This window comes from Dipteris shenzhenensis, chromosome 9 (genome assembly GCF_047967505.1).
Source record: "Dipteris shenzhenensis isolate YYH24624 ecotype China chromosome 9, Dip_SZ_1.0, whole genome shotgun sequence".
Lineage (NCBI taxonomy): Eukaryota > Viridiplantae > Streptophyta > Polypodiopsida > Gleicheniales > Dipteridaceae > Dipteris > Dipteris shenzhenensis.
This window is the reverse complement of record NC_141604.1, coordinates 55,319,335-55,335,736: the sequence shown is the minus strand read 5'-3', so window position 1 is coordinate 55,335,736 and position 16,402 is coordinate 55,319,335. Positions and strand designations below refer to the sequence as shown.

The following is a 16,402-nucleotide window of genomic DNA, read 5'->3' as shown; positions in this document are numbered from 1 at the left end:
ATATTTAGGGGAACAAATGGACATGCAAGATTGCCCCTGTCACTAAGGCCAAATACATGGCGAATTAGATAAGGGCCAAGGCTCAAGCAATTGCATATGGAAAATGCAAAAATGGACAACCAACCTCTATTAGATTTGTCTACCACATGGGCAGCAAAGGGGCTAACTAGGAACAACCCTAGGTGAATGGGCCTTTGAGGAATTATAAACGCACATGGACCGTGGAAGAGATTCACCTGGTTGGATAAGTCACGTGTGGCTCAACCCAAAATTAGGGCCTGGTTAGGTTGGCCATCATCACATAAGGTTTGCCAGTTGACCATTGTAGCAAGACATTCCCCTACAAAGGGCTATTCAACCTCATTTAAGGGGAGGGAAAGGTTACCAACCGTTGAGCATATAAAGGGGGGCCTTGTGCCCCACTCTCTCAAGCAATCCTCGACCAACAAAGCCCCTCTATAAGGACATGCGACAAGGCATGGAAGAGCTCACAATTCTACTAAGAGATAAACTTCTCAATTTAGTGCAATCTAGAGATATATATAGGCCAACCACCTAGGGTCACTTTTGCATTATAAGCACTCGACATCTATGAAGCATGAAGTGTGAACCTTTGGTTGCGCGCAACATCTTTACGGGCATGTGATTTCATGCATGGGCATCTCTACCCTAATCCAAAAAATTTCATGGCCTCAGAATGGAGACCCCAATAGATGTCAAGGGAGTATGCGACTTCCTCAAGAACTTACGTTAATCACTAAAAATTTCAATCGACATTTTGTTGCCATTGCTTGCTCTCTCATAGAGCTACTCCATCATGATGTTCCCTTCCATTGGGGACCTCACTAGTAATGGGACTTTATCATACTAAAGAGGATACTGGTCTGTGTTTCCATCTTGAATAGTCAAGATCGGAACAACATATTCCAGGTGCACACAAATGCAAGCAGTCAATCAATCACTCCACCAGGGACCTATTTGACCTTCCAATCTACTTTTGAAATCTACTTTTGCAATAGCAAAATAAAGGACGATTGCATCCTAGCGACTGTACACGCTTGTCGCCCAAGCACCATGCTAGTCAATTTTAACCATGCTACTCCTCCAAGTTGATGAAGTTTTCCACCTTAGCTAAAGTAGGTCATCATGTCGCAACTCATCTGAACAATGAAGGCTACAAAGCTAGTCCCCATGCTCTTATGGTGATTGGGGCTTGTCCTAATGTCCGCGCAAAGCTATTCGAGAGTCTTTTGCTCATGGACACTTTTCAATGTGGGCTGCAAAACAGGCTTAGCAAAGCCCAAACTCATGCATGGGCAAGGCTAAGGGCCTTAGCACATGGATGGGGCTAGCATGGGTTTAGGATGGGAATATTTTTATCATCATTACTCCCATCCTACACCAAGTGGTCTAGGGCCTTAGCACATGGAGGGGCTAGCATGGGTTTAGGATGGGAATATTTTTATCATCATTACTCCCATCCTACACCAAGTGGTCTAGGATGGATTTAGAATGGAAGTAGCCACTTTTTCTCCCATCCTAGACCCTGGCAACCAAAATGGGTTCCCCTTTTTTAGGGATTCAAAAACATGGAAGGATGACATGTGTCCTTGTCCCCACAAAGTCCCCACCTCTTAAACACATGAAATGATGCCATGCGTCCTCTTCCTCCTAAACCCATCCCTAGTTCTTTTTCCGTTAGCACATGGTGGGATGGGAAATATGCATGGGACCACTTGGGACCACCTTTTCCCATTCCCATCCTATTTCTTCCCATGTGCTAAGCCCCTAAGATGCCATAACAACTAGGCATTGCATCACATGATGAAGGTTGCAAAGCGGCACAAATGAGCCATCCGTCCATATGATTGGTTTGAGGTAAGTCTGTATATTTTTCACTAAAATAACCCCAAGTACCTAAAGTTCCTATAGCACCTAACGATTAGGTAGGTGACCCAATCTAAAACTGGCCTTATTTGTATGTTGTCTAGAGTGTTTATTGCAATGCTCATCTATGTGCACTCCTCAATGCAAACTCTATTTGAGAACTTGCATGTCTAGGCGGAATGAGTACTTCACATGTAAGCGCTTTACATCAGTATCATTTTAGGTTAACTTGCAAGGACTCCTTATGGCTACACTGAATGAGAAGTTGCATGTAAGACACTATACATGAGTTGTTTTACATGAACTCTCGAATACCTTCTTTGAATAAGGCTAAATTCCTTCACTCGCAAAATTTAAAGGTCTCAATGGTCCAGTTTCACACAATTTGATAACATGTTAAAGGTCTAAGAATGAGATGGACATGCACATTATTATTCATCATACCCTTAGTTCTTTGAAGATCTTTTTTTTTTTCCAAAGAAGTTCTTTGAAGATCTTAGCAAAGATCAGGTTTATTTTTCCTTTTGGTAAGAAAATCAGAGCCTCACACATCTTAGCACACAAGGTCAATTTAGGAGCCTCTTTTATGGAGTGGTGAAGCCAATAGAACATAATCGCACATTCTAAAAGATTTGGACCTAGATCTCAAGATCAAGAAAGAAACCCCATTATCTCCATTGCTTAATCCGTTCTTATAGAGAAGTGATTCTAATTGTAAATGGAACATCAGAAACTCCACTTCTCTCAATAACTTTTCATCAATATACAGTAAATGGAAACTAAACCAATAATAAATGAGTTCAAAAGGAGCACAAATCAAATGTTAAGCTTGATTCACATCATGAAGGAAGTAGCATAAAGCATGGCATCCTTTGTGCTGCCTTGCACGATAGGCTGTAAGCCCCAAACTTATTGCAATGAAAACCTAATAAGACAGCGAACACGTGACAATTGCCCCTGAAAAGAATTGCAGAGCGGGACATCAAGTAACCTCTACAGTAACCTCTACCATCATGGTAGGGATTCTTCTGCCAACACCTAGCATATTACATAACAAATGCATTTTCACCGAGTCTGTTGCCTGTGGATACGAGCTTAACAAGCAAAATGTTTCTGTTCTTTTCAACAGGTTGCAAATCCAAGACACGTGAGGTTGGCAATAGTCCTGCACATGAAGTCGATGCATACAAGTGTCTTATGTTCCGACAGAGAACAACTTAGTAGATCTTCTCACGAAGGCTCTACCGCGACCCAAGGTTGAAGCTTTTTGGCAAGTGTTACACTTGGTACCTTTTGTTACGTGATTCTTGTCTCCATGTACTATCTTAGGTTGCTATATCCATCACGGATGAACATGTGCAACCATGATTTAGTTTCCAGGTATTCTTGAGATGTTTCCAGGATACTCCAGCCATACCATGGAGGAGGGTTTGATGTCAGTCTAACCCTAGTATGGCCTTGTAGGGTAGTTAGGACACTTGGTCCACTTGGGACACCTAGGACATCTAGGGAGGATATTTGGGACACTTAGGACATCCAGGGAGGACACTTCGTTCACCTAGGACATCCAGGGTGTACTTGGGCCTATATGGCCATTGACTTGTACTTCCACTCTATCCATTTGCAAGTACACTTCATTGCTTTCTTGCTCTCTTGCATTCTAGCTTCCCTTCCATTGCACCCCATCTAATAACAGAGAGGCGCAAGAAGCAAAAAGTAGATTGGATAAGGTGTTGTATCAAAATATGGCCCGGGAACTTTAATAGTCCCTTCCAAATATCTCCACTTGTGTATCAAAATATGGTCTGGGAACTTTGGCCGCCTCCTTTGCCCATAGGGCTATCACAAACGGAGCCCATTTTACCTCCTCCATGATAGATTGGAAACGGGGAGAATATAACTCTAAATAAGTTATTGAATTATGTAAGGAGAAGGTCATTGAAAGACAATGCTCTGTTTCTCTCACCCCCTAATGAAGTAGTGTTGTTGAGCATACTCTAGGTAAAAGAAAACGTTGAGAATGTTGAAGCCTCATAATATACATGACTACTTATTGGCCGAAGAAGCAGTTGCCTCTATACGTGGAAAGCCATACCGAATCATACCTCTAAAGAAGAATCAAAGCATTATACTCAGCTACATTGTTAGTTGTGATACCTGGAAGCTCTTGTCCTCTTGCCCACACCTCTTGACCTTCAAAATTCATCAAGACTATCCCCCCGGATCCTTGTTGGCATGAAGGACTAAAAGCCCCATCAAAATACAAAACAAGAGCTATTGGTGGTGTATCCCTTTGATCTTCAATGTTCTCCTTACATTTCTTTTCTTCCCCTAGATCCTTCCGTCTTGTGAGCAAATCTGCCATAGTGGTATTTTTAGTAGTTGATAATACTTGCTCTTTCCTAGAATTCTGCAAACACCAGTGACACTCTCAAGACTTTGCAACACCATGATTGCTTGAACCTTGTCAGGATCCATTTGCAAGCCTTCTTCAGACATAATATGCCCCAACAAGACTACTTTTGTTTGAGCCAAATGACACTTGCTAGGATTTAGACACCCTTTTGCTTCATCAATCCTAGCTAAGGCCATCTTTAACTTCTCCATGTGATCTTTGCGTCGAGAATAAATGCAAAAATCATCGGAAAACACCCTTATGAACTTTCCCAAGTAAGGCTCAAGCACTTGACTCATGAACCTTTGAAATGTAGCTAGTGCATTGGTCAACCCAAAAGGTATCACTCTGTAAGCAAAAACTCCCCAAGGTGTGACAAATGATGTTTTCTTTTGATCTTCCTCCCGAATACAAATTTGAAAGTACCCAGAATACCCATCACATATAGAATAAATCTCATGCCCTACTACTTGGTCTAGTATTCCATCTTGGAATGGCAAAGGACATGATCCCTCTTAGTGCATGCATTCAAAGGACGAATGTCCACACAAACCTGCCACTTATTTCCTTTCTTTGGTGTGACAACTATAGGAGATATCCATTCTGAATCATCAATAGGCAATGAGATCCTCTTTTGCAAATCCTTGTTCAACCCCACGAACATTTTCAGGCATATGAACAGTGGCATGGGCATGAACCAATGCATCCATAGTTTGCCTAGTCACAACTTGTCTTGAAGATTGTGGATGAGCATTTCTAGTTTCAGGACATGCGTAAAGCCTAAAATAGATTTAACTCTTGTAGAGGTGTTTACATGTGTAAAGCCTAAAATAGATTACCTAAGAACATTTGGTCGCACAACTTATGCTCGTATCCCTGATACCAATACAAAGGAACTCGATAATAAATTGACTGAAGGCACTATGATGATCACACAAGGCCCATGGGATTTGGAATTCTGAAGCTCGTGAACATCATCACTAGCAGGAATATATTCTTTGATGAAGCAGAAACTGGTTATACTGCACAATAGGATATATTGTTCAATTCTAGACTGAGGAAGTGTAAAAGAGAGAGACTTAATTAGTTGTTGCTGACGAACCTTAATCATATACTGGTGAGGTTAAAATTTAGTGGTTACAATGATGATGCAGGTCTAGAGAGAATGGCAGCAATGTGATTTGCTCAGTCTGCAGCCCGGGAAGTGGACAGTAACAGTATATTCTAGCATGGGGTCCAAGTTTATGTAAGATAGAGAGATGTTGGGCTCCTGCGAGTTTTGTCACACATCTTTGATGTTTCTTTGGTACAAATTCTTGCAATGTCTTCCTGATCTGGATCCTAGAATGCCTTAGTTTTAAATGTGGCCAATCTTTGAAGGGCATCTACTTGATGGCTGAGGTTCTCTGACAAAAATTGGCTGCCTTAAGAGCGAGGGGCGGAGCAACTACGAGAAGTCCTGGTTCAGTCCTGAGGAGAAAACTGAGTACTTTCAAGGTGGAAAATCAGGAGGCGGCAGGAAAAAGAATAGTAGCTATGGGGGGGCAGGAGGCAAAGCTAGGCCAAGGTGTTGAGGCAGCTCAAATATTTGTGGCCATTTTGTAGAGCAGCTTTGACCCTCAGTGATGGCGTTCATTTCAAGTTGAGCTGAATTTCCACCATCGATCCTGCATTATCTGTTTCCAAGAAAGGGGGGAAGGTGGTGGTGGGGGGGGGGGGTTCCTCTTGCTTTTGCATTTCTTTACCATGCTCTTTTTCTTATTGCTTTATACACCAAATCACTCTTACATTTTTTCACCTTGAAATACATCTTGGTATCGGTTTCAAGAAATGTATTTTATAATGGGCCATTGCATGTTTTGGATTTTATTAGAATGTATTGTTCTTTTTAAAACTGTATTGTGGGTGAGACATCGATGTGGTTTCCATGCGGTTGGATTCTCTGCTTATCCATTCATCCATTGCTATATTTGCATGCTGGTGTTGTTATCCAAGCCTGACTGGAAAGGCATTTTGGTCAATTGCATGTTTATGCAGTTGAATTGAAGTACCCATTTCTTACCGGTCTTAGTCTTGTAATTGGTGGCCTCCTTGGCGTATATGTGGTACTAGATAACTGTTACGATTGTTCAGAGGCACTGTGTAATGAAGATGCCATTCTACGTTGAGGCCCCTTGTAAATGTATGATCTACAGAATATTGATACTCTAACCATATGGACACAAGGTCGTTGGGAATCTCCCATCTAGACAGATCAACACTTTGAGTTGTTATAATAGTCTTAAGAATTGAGATTTGTTCTCTTCAATATCAATACTGTGCAACAACTTTTTCGAGACATGCAGCCGGTTCATACACTTGGACTCTAGCTCTGAGGACTTGATATCTTCATGCCACTCTCATGCTATTTTGCTATTTTTTTGCTATTTTGTACTAGCATAGCATTTAAGTACTCAGCAAGGGCCTTAGTGAACCCTTTGCCCCGGCCCACAGTGGTCTGTATGAACTACTTGATTCCGTACTTTGTCCCATAGGCCCACGAGGCCTCCCGTGGATGTTTCTCTCTCTCTCTCTCTCTCTCTCTCTCTCTCTCTCTCTCCATCAGCCCGTTAGCTCTCCGTTCGTCAACTTCTATGTTTGTCCGTTCGTAAACTTCTCCGCTCATCCATTCATCATTGCTTCCTACTTCTTGTTCGTCGTCCATCACTGCTTCTTGCCCATTGCCTCTCTCTCTCTCTCTCTCTCTCTCTCTCTCTCTCTCTCCCTCCCTAGGTGCACCTGCGTAGCCCTCTCGCTGCACCTGCGTAGCCTTCTCTACTCGTAGCTAGAGTCGCCACTTGTAGTCATCCCGTCAACTTCTCCGTTAGAGACTCTCTCCGTCCCGTAACCCCAAGCTGGGTTTGAAGCCCCAACCCAGCCCGAGGGTTAGTTTCAGCCAGGGGGTGCATTTTAGGTATGGCTCAAATGGAGTGGTTCGAAATCTCCCTCTACTGTAACCCCAATACCACCAACTTCTACAAGGAAACCTCCTTATTCCTCAGTCTCGCCAAGACACCCTCTCTCTACACAAAGACATACTATCAAGGTGGTCTTCACCAACCTATCCTTGGACAGAATGATCAGATTTATTTTCTACAACAACACGTGAGAGATCTACAGTGAGAAGTAGACGCTCTCACAGCGGTGGAAGCTCTGGAAGTACGTGCACATGCTGACCTACATGTGGTTTCAGCAAGGACACATGAAACACGACGTGAATCTTGGAGGTACTTTGTAGCTCCAGTTAATATGCTACCTCCCCAATCTTGCGAATAATTTTGTAAGGTCCATAATAACGATGAGCAAGCTTTGTGTTGATATTACCTCTCAATAAAGCATAACGATTTTTGTGGAGACGTAAATGCACATAATCTCCTCCTTTGAATACCAAATATCTCCTGCATTCATCCGCATATTTCTTCTGCTTGGTTTTGGCATCCTGCATATTCTTTTTAGCCAATTCTAGAAGGGCATCCTTCTTTTCCAAATCATTCCGTGCTAAATGATTTTCACAGCCAGGTCTAGAATTGAAGAGGGCATTCCAACCTTGCATCCGTACATTGCCTCAAATGGCTCCTGCAAATAGAAAGATGCTTGGTACTGTTGTAGCAAAATTCAGCAAGTGCATGACAAAAATGCCTCGAGTATTCCTCCGCCCATTTGTTCACCCCTTCCGACTGTCCATCAGTCTCGGAATGGTATGCAATGCTAGGTGTGAGCAAAGTACCCATTGTTGTAAATAACTCCTGCCAAAAGTGACCGATAAATTTTGCATCTTTACAATTTCTTGAGGAAAGCCATGATGCTTGAACACATGGTCAATGAATTGCCAAGCAACCTGTGACGTGGGCCTGTTTTGTCATTCTATCCACCACAACATAGACGTTGTCCCATCCCCTCTCAGTAGAAGGCAATCATGTGATGAAATCCATTTCTATGTGCGTCCGTTTTCCCTTTGGAATGGGTAATGGCTGCAAGAGACCTGCGGGTAATTTGCTGCCCACTTTATTCTGTTGGGAAGGCAAGCATTCAGCCACGTATTTAACTGCATCCTGCCGCATGCCTTCCCAAAGAAAGCTCTATTTGATTCTCTCATATGTCTTAGTGACACCCGCATGTCCAGCCATGGGAGAGGAGTGCGTTTGTTGCAAAACCAGCTCTCTATATTGTGAGTCTGGCACTAAATAAATCCTGTCCTTGCACCACAACAGCCCATTATGCAATTTTAAATCCGGATGACCCTAGCTAGAAGGCTTCTACAAATCTGAAAATATGGGACCTGCCTTAGAATTCTGCAAATACTCTTCTTGAATGCCATGAATCCACTCTAGATATATGGTAGAGATAGCAAACAAATTGCAAGCCCACATCCTGGACAAGGCATCTGCAACCACATTTTCCTTCCCCTTTCTATACTTAGTGTCAAAATCACAAGATTGAACTGCAGCCAACCACCTCTTTAGCTTATATGACAAATTTGGCTGAGTAAGGAAGAATCTGAGTGTCCTATGATCTGTTTTCACCTTAATTCTTGCCCCGTACAGATAGTGGTGCCATTTCTTGAAAGCATGCAAGATAGCCAACATCTCCTAATCATAAGCATGGTAATTGAGTTCCGTTGCATCAAAGTTCCTATTTTCACAGGCTATTACACTGTCATCCTGCCTCATAATAGACCCCAATCCTTTGCCACTAGAATCTGCCTCCACAATGAAAGGACATGAAAAATCAGGGAATACCAAGACAGGTGCTTTATTCGCAAATTTGCCAAGAGGGCAGCTCCTCTTAAGTGGCTATCCTTTCCTACGTCAAATGGCCGACACCTGTACTGACAAGCTACGTCAACGACTCAGCATATCCCTAGAGCCGCTCGTCAGCAGCCCACTACCAGCATCACTCAAGCACGATCCTTCAATCTCGCATCATTCTCCATTCTATCCCCTACCCCTTTTCTACATTGGTATCAGAGCTCCGACCCTGGCACCTTTCTTTCCCCCTTTCACCCATCATCCCAAATTCTAGAGCAACACAACAGTTAACACCCAGGCCGCACTGCAACATACAACTGTCTCGAGTCTTCCATGCAGCAGAAGCTACAACTAGCACAGCAACAGGAAAAAGCAACCTAGCCTTCTGAACCTGATCGGCTGAAATTTACAACTGATAGTCTATCCTTTCCTATGTCAACAACTAGTGGCTATCGTTTCCTAGGTCAAATTGCTGAAATCTGTAACTAACAGGCTACGTCAATGACTCAGCCTATCCCTAGAGCCGCTCACTGCCAACGTCACTCAGGCACGAGCCTTCAATCTGGCATCGTTATCCTATCCCTTTTCTACATTGGTATCAGAGCTCCAACCCTGGCACCTTTGTTTCCCCCTTTCACCCTTCATCCCAAATTCTAGAGCAACACAGCTGAAAACACTCAAGCCGTGACTACAACTGACTCGAGTCTTCCATGCAAAAGAAGCAATCTACCCTTCGCATTTGGACCTTCTTGGCTGAAATCTACACCTGACGGGCTATCCTTTCCTATGTCAACGACTAGTGCCTATCCTTTCCTACGTCAAATATACCTTTGTAAGACTAGAATATGTCCAATCATACAAATTTAGATTTTTTGTTGTTCTAAAGACCAAAAATCTACACAAAAAATAAAAGAGAAAATGAAAGACAAGAAAAAAGAGATAAACAAAAACTTTTATGAAAAACAAAAGGAAGACATACTTAGCAAGCAAAGCAACACTTACGTCGTCATCAATGCCCAAGCATAAGCAGCTATACTGGGTTTCTAAAGACCCGCGGAGTCTCTTGGGCAAACCCAGTGCTTACTAAAATACGTCAAATAAACAAAAGAGAAAGAAAACAAGAAATAAAGAAGAAAGGAAGAAGGTGACTAAGCAAAAATAAACAAGCGAGTCAAGAAACAAAATCTTTCAAAAAAACAGGAATAAAATATCTCTCTCTCTCTCTCTCTCTCTCTCTCTCTCTCTCTTTCTCTCTCTCTCTCTTATTTAAAACATAAAATAAAAGCTAAATGGACCCTTTACACTTATGTATCACTTCCTACAAAGAGGCAAAATTACATTCCTAACTAAGAAAGCACAAGCATACTCAATCAAAATATCTTTTGAAACTAAAAGAAAAACGAGCTATTCAGCTCCCCGCTTTTTGTTTTCAGCTTATGTTCAATCATTCTAAACATACCTAACGCCGATACACCATAGACAAAAGACTTCATATTTTAGATTGTGCATACTTTTTTCATTAGTTTCCTTGGATTATTTATACCTCTTGTGTAAAAGTAAAGTGATCAAATTACTACAATGAGTGATTAAAGACTCCTTAGTTACACAAAGGCGGGAAAATCTATGGAATTGGAAAGAAAAGACTCCATATTTTGCCAAATCAGAAATTTTTGAGTCAAAGTGAGGCAATTTTATAATGTGTAAACCACTATATTCAGGTTGTTCACATTTATCATATATATCAACCTCTAATCCTATGGTAGATTGCGAAAGTATACAATCTAAGAGAACACAAAAATCCCCTCTTGAAGTGCAGTTCAGTTCACAAGAGTCACGAGGATAGATTCCTTCTCCAAAAGCACAAGCGTCTTTGTACATCATAAAGTCTTGAAAGTCAGGAACATCTAGTACAAATAAATCATCTATAAAACACCTGACTTGGCTAAGCTTATGTAAAATGATAGGGCAGGTATTGATAGAAATAAGGCGTTGCATAAACTCAAATTCATAAGTGAAAAGATAAAAGTTTGCTAAAAAGACGGCACAATTGGTGCCCAAGGGGATTCCTACAACAAATAGCTGAAATCTGTAACTGATGGGCTGCGTCAACCACTCAGCCTATCCCTAGAGCACTCATCAATAGCCGACTGCCAGCGTCACTCAAGCATGAGCCTTCAATCTTGCATCGCTCTCCAATCTGTCCCCTACACCTTTTCTACAACGATAATCAATGCACATCCTCCACAAACCATCTTTTTTTTGCATCAGTAGAACTGATGAACAAAAAGGAGAGAAAGTAGGCCGACATCAAATCATTCACCTGCCTCATGATCTCTTTCTGTTGATCTTTACTTACTCTGTAAAGGTGGTATATTCGGTGGACCATTGCCTGGTATTATATCAACTTTATCCAGCCCAAAAAAATGAGAGGGAGTATCTTCTCGGTGTATTGCTTTTGCAAAAACCAAATACGCAGAAATACGCTTTTTCATTACAGAAAAAATAGCCGAAGCGGATACAACAGGGATTGACTCTCCCTTGAGTTTTACATCCAATTCATGAGTCTTGCCCCTATGTGTCAAAGTAATCTTCCTATTAAAAGTATCTAAAAAGCCCGAACATGATGGCACCTCGGCATACCCAACAATCACAACCATCCAGAGGCATGATATGGAATTCTTCAATATCTGCAATGTGCATAGCTCTGAACATGTAATCGAAGCTTTCCAATGATGGGAGTGACTGGTACACTGAGCTCTGGACAAGCCAAGCCTAGTTCGCTCAATGGCCCCCTTTCCTCTACACAGATTCCAAGTTTACCTGCCACCTCTAGGAAAATAAAACTTGCTAACGCCCCTGGTTCAAAGAAAATCAAAGACATCTGATCACGCACTTTGCACCATGCTCGGCATAGCTCTATGGCATCCCCATTTGCTTGTTCACTCATCACATCATGTACCAATCCGGCAATGGGCTTGGACTTCTTGCCCCTCTGGTCACCTTCCTACTCACCCCTATCATCAGTAGGCTCCTTTCTCTTACGGTTTGGGCATTCTTTGGCTTGATAGCGTTCTTCTTTGCAATGAAAGCATTTATAAGCTTCCATCAAGGCTTTCTTTTCTTCAAGGGACAGCCATTTAAAACTTGGTTTATTACACCGCTGACTTCCAACAAAAACATCCTTGAAAGGCTTGCTGAATTTTTTTGCCTTTGAAGCCACTGGTCTTGAGCATATGCCACAGTGTTAGATGAACTAAAGGACCTTGAATAAATATTAACCAGCAAGTACTAGTATTTCCGCCACTTAGAAAATATTTTCAGCAAAACAAAGAAAACACAGAACCCACAATGGGGAGCTAGATTCCTCCTGCTCAGAAACCAGATACCTGATTGGCCCCAAACGTTGGCGCCCCTTTCTTTATTTCTTTATTAAGTAGGAAAAGTTACAACAAGGCTAAATGCTCTTGCACTTGTCCAAACACAGCCCAACTGAATCTAAACACTGTCCAAGCACAAACAACTTGGCATCCAAATCCATGGCCAACGGTTCCAAAAATCCCATCAACACCTACAAGGCAGAATCACCCTCTTTCTAGCTGTACAAGCATCAATCCCTTGGACACACAAGGTTTGCACACAGCTTAGAGCTGTTACTAGCAACCCAACTCAGCCACTAGTGCCAAACCTTTGCTTCCCTCCTGGGGATACTCTAGTTGACAGAGAAAAGAAGGCAACTCTACATGCAAGCTGTCTGATAGAGAATCGGAAAGCAACTCTCCACTGTCCCCAACTGGCACGCAGCACCAAACCCAGCAACTGGCCCTGGATGAAAACGAATCAATCTAGAGGTTCCTAGCAGGCATGTGAGTCAATTTGGTTGCTCCTGGTCAAAGGTGAATTCACCTGGCAGCTCCCTGATTGAAGACGATTCAGTTCTAGAGGCTCCCAGAAGTAGGTGATTCCTTCTAAAAGCTCCCTAGCTGTAGGCGATTCAGTTCTGGAGGCTCCTAGCAATAGGCAGATCAGTTTTGCAGCTTCTAGCAGCCTTGGCAGCTCTCAAACAACCCACGGACTGCTCTCGTAGTCAAAAATCAGCAAGGCGATTTGTTAGAACAGCCCTAGAGCAATTTCCCCTTCCTGTGGTCAAACCTGCCTCAAAGTGAATTTCGGATTTTCTGCTTGCTTCCCAAGCCAACTTGCCAAAGGTGGCCCATGGAGCTGTTTTTAGCAGTGGGATTTTTACCCCTCTCTTGCCGTTCATCTCCTTGCCTAGGCCCATGGAATTAATACATTGGATTAGCCCTTTTTACAATTGTAATCAATGAGAGGCCAAAGGTATTCACGGGTCTAGAAAATTCACGTCCCCATGGACAAGGAAGACACTCACTCACACCCAATCTATAGTCTTGTATATATATTCCTCGTACCATGAACTCTTGTTTCAATGGGGTTTACCACAGATGCCAACTCCTTTCAATTGTGTTATTTAATATTTAGGCTAGTTGATGAAAATGGACATCAGCTTCATATGAATCTATCGCTCGCCTCTAGAAACTAGGCTAGGATAGAGTGGTATGCTTAGATCTGCCCATGCAAACATCCATATACCTGACTATGCCTACAAGGTACCAATGCATTGGGATTGAATGAAAAACAAGAGTACTTGTTAGCTTGAATAGTGGAACCTACTAGGTCTACTAATATAGCCATTCTTGGTATAGCTAACCACCTTGTAAGAGCAACCGGTCTCTTATCCAACATACAGATAGTGGCCTACAAGCACTTATGACTTTGACCACTGAGAGACAGAGGAAACACCTGTAAGTATCTCTAAACACAATCAATGTGTGCTCTAATATGATTGACGTAGTCAATCACATAAGCCACCTGGAACAGAAAGCTAGTAGGCCTTGATGATGAGCTCCTTGATCACACAAAAACATGCCCACATCTTTTCTAGAATATTAACAAGGTAGCTCATCACTTAAATGAGTGTCATTCATAACAAGAAGCTGGTTGCTTCCAAAATGTAAGCTAGTAAAACTATGTGACTTTGACTTTGTATGCTAAACACCACACCATTGCTAGAGTACACATGATATCAACAAAAAGAAGAATTCTTTTTAGCCTAAGTGGATTGTGATAAGGTGTAACAGAGAATTCTATGACAATTGAAAAAAATTAGACTTTAGCTCTCTATTGTCTCCAACAATGATAAGATGTAACAAAGGTCATGCCCAATCCTATGAGTAGTTGAAAATTTACTTGATTTTAGTTCCCAACTGTCTCTACACATGAATCATTAACGCATGGGTTTCTAATCATGCTCTGAACTCACCCAAAATGTGCTTCAACAAGCTTCTCACCAGAGCAACGATGCACTATAATACCCAATAGTATAAGTAGTTGAAAATTTACTTGACTTTAGTTCCCAACTGTCTCTAGACATGAGTCATGAACACATGGATTTCTAATCATGCTTTGAGCTCAGCCTAAATGTGCTTCAACAAGCTTCTCACCAGAGCAACAACGCACCAATCGCTTCTTTCCCAAGATTGCCCGAGTGCCAAGAAAACCATAAAGGAAAAATATAGCTTTAACTGCAAATTATTATTGATTGAAGAATATTTCTAAACAGACTTCATTTCTAATGTATTAATGAAAATCGCATTTAGAAACTGAAATGAATTAAGATAACGATTTGACTATTATACAAACAGCACTATAGGATGTTGCTGATAGGCAAGTGAATAATACCATGACTTGAAGCTTGGCATGCTTTAATAATGCGGCAAAAATTGCTCAAGAAAACTGGGGCCTGTGAGGCTTTGAATTATATCTCACAATGAAGCGACGCATGTCTTTTGCCTTTTTATCAGGTGAAAGGCCAGACCCTACCATCTTATCATACATTGAAAGAGCCTGCAAGTGGATGCATGATACACGTTATAGGAAGACTATATAAGTCACTAAATACCTCTAGATAAGCAAATTTTACACGCTGCATTCATGTTTTGACAACCTATATATGTACAACTATATTAAATAAAGATGGTAAAGAGATCATGCAAGTTTTAAAGAGTTATGAATTTAACTAAATGAGCGTAAAATAAACTTTAGATTCAAAGAAATTAACAAAGCAGCAGGAATAGGGAGGGTTTGGAGCATTCCAGTCGGAGCAAGAGTAAAATCCCTCTCTTGCTGACAAGAAACACAGCTCCCAACATAATCTTTTTTCCACAATCCCTTCCACCAAAAAAAACTCTTAACTCTGTCATGGTCTTATTTGTGATGTGTGGAAGCAAGGGATGTGAGTGCAAGGGAGCAAGAGCTTAAGCTGAACTGAAGTCTTGTACAATCACTTCGGTTGAAACGTTTTGCTAAAATAGACTTCAGTTCAGCTTCAGCTCTTGCTCCCTTGCACTCGCATTTTTGCTCCCTTACTTCCACACATCCCTAAAGCAATATCAAAGCACGTTTCCATCCCTAACCTGTGCTCTCTCAATCAGTTTGGAGCACTTCTGTCGCGAGAAACTTGAGCTCCTCCTTCAGTCAACAAGTTCAGCACCAGCCATTACCTTCAGCAAACTTTTTGCTCAGATGCGACTTTTTTTTAGATGTCTCCTTGCTGTGCAACCGTTTCTAGAGCTGTGCAGTTAACTCTTGCTAAATCCTTTCTAAGCTGCCCCTTGCTGCGCGACCCTTCCTGGAGCAAGCAGCCACCTAGTGCTGTTTTGCTACTGATTGCATCAGTTTTTGAGCGTTTGCCTCAGCTTTGAGGTCCATTTCAGGTCTGTTTTGCTGTTTCAATCTGGGAAGGGGCAATTCAGCACTATCTTCTTGGGCTTGGAGCCTAGCTGTCACCTCCGGGAGCTGTTTTGGTGCTGTTGTATCTGAGTTTTGAGCTGTTGGACTGCTTTATTGCAGCCAACTCTGGACAGATTTCACTTATTTTGGAGCTCACTATTGCTGATCAAAAATCTGCAGCTGTAAAGGGTTGACTGCTGTCACGGGGACATGATGGTGATGGTGAAGAGTCTAAACTAACTATCACTGAATTTGGCCTAGGGGTGCTAGGCTAGGGGCATTAGTTAATGTCCAAAGGGTACCTATGATTTCATGTGCAACAAGTGCAACTCCTAGTGCTATTAGAGTGGTTCCAATCATTGGTTTAGTTCATTGGGGTCATCCTTTGAAAATTGACCCACTAGAGGTCCTATAAACTAGGGTCATTGGTTCCAAGCATTAGGGTCATGGTTTGCCAAGTGACCCCCTAGGGGCATTAAAATCCCACACCCCATTTGCCATGTGTCTGTGTGTGGAGCATGTGTGG

General features: G+C 42.0%; 1 protein-coding gene across 2 annotated transcripts in view; it reads right to left on the bottom strand.

Annotated features, from left to right (window-relative positions):
- Positions 1-2,558: 2,558 nt before the first annotated feature.
- Positions 2,559-16,402, bottom strand: part of LOC147898859 (uncharacterized) — a 117,034-nt gene continuing 103,190 nt past the window's right edge. For both annotated transcript variants that reach the window (XM_087378915.1, XM_087378917.1), the window contains 2 exons: positions 14,827-14,991; positions 2,559-3,052 (listed from right to left, as the gene is read on the bottom strand). In XM_087378915.1, the coding sequence (XP_087235041.1) occupies positions 14,872-14,991 (120 nt within the window). In that variant the 3' untranslated portion in view covers positions 2,559-3,052; positions 14,827-14,871. The remainder of the gene's footprint in view (positions 3,053-14,826; positions 14,992-16,402) is intronic.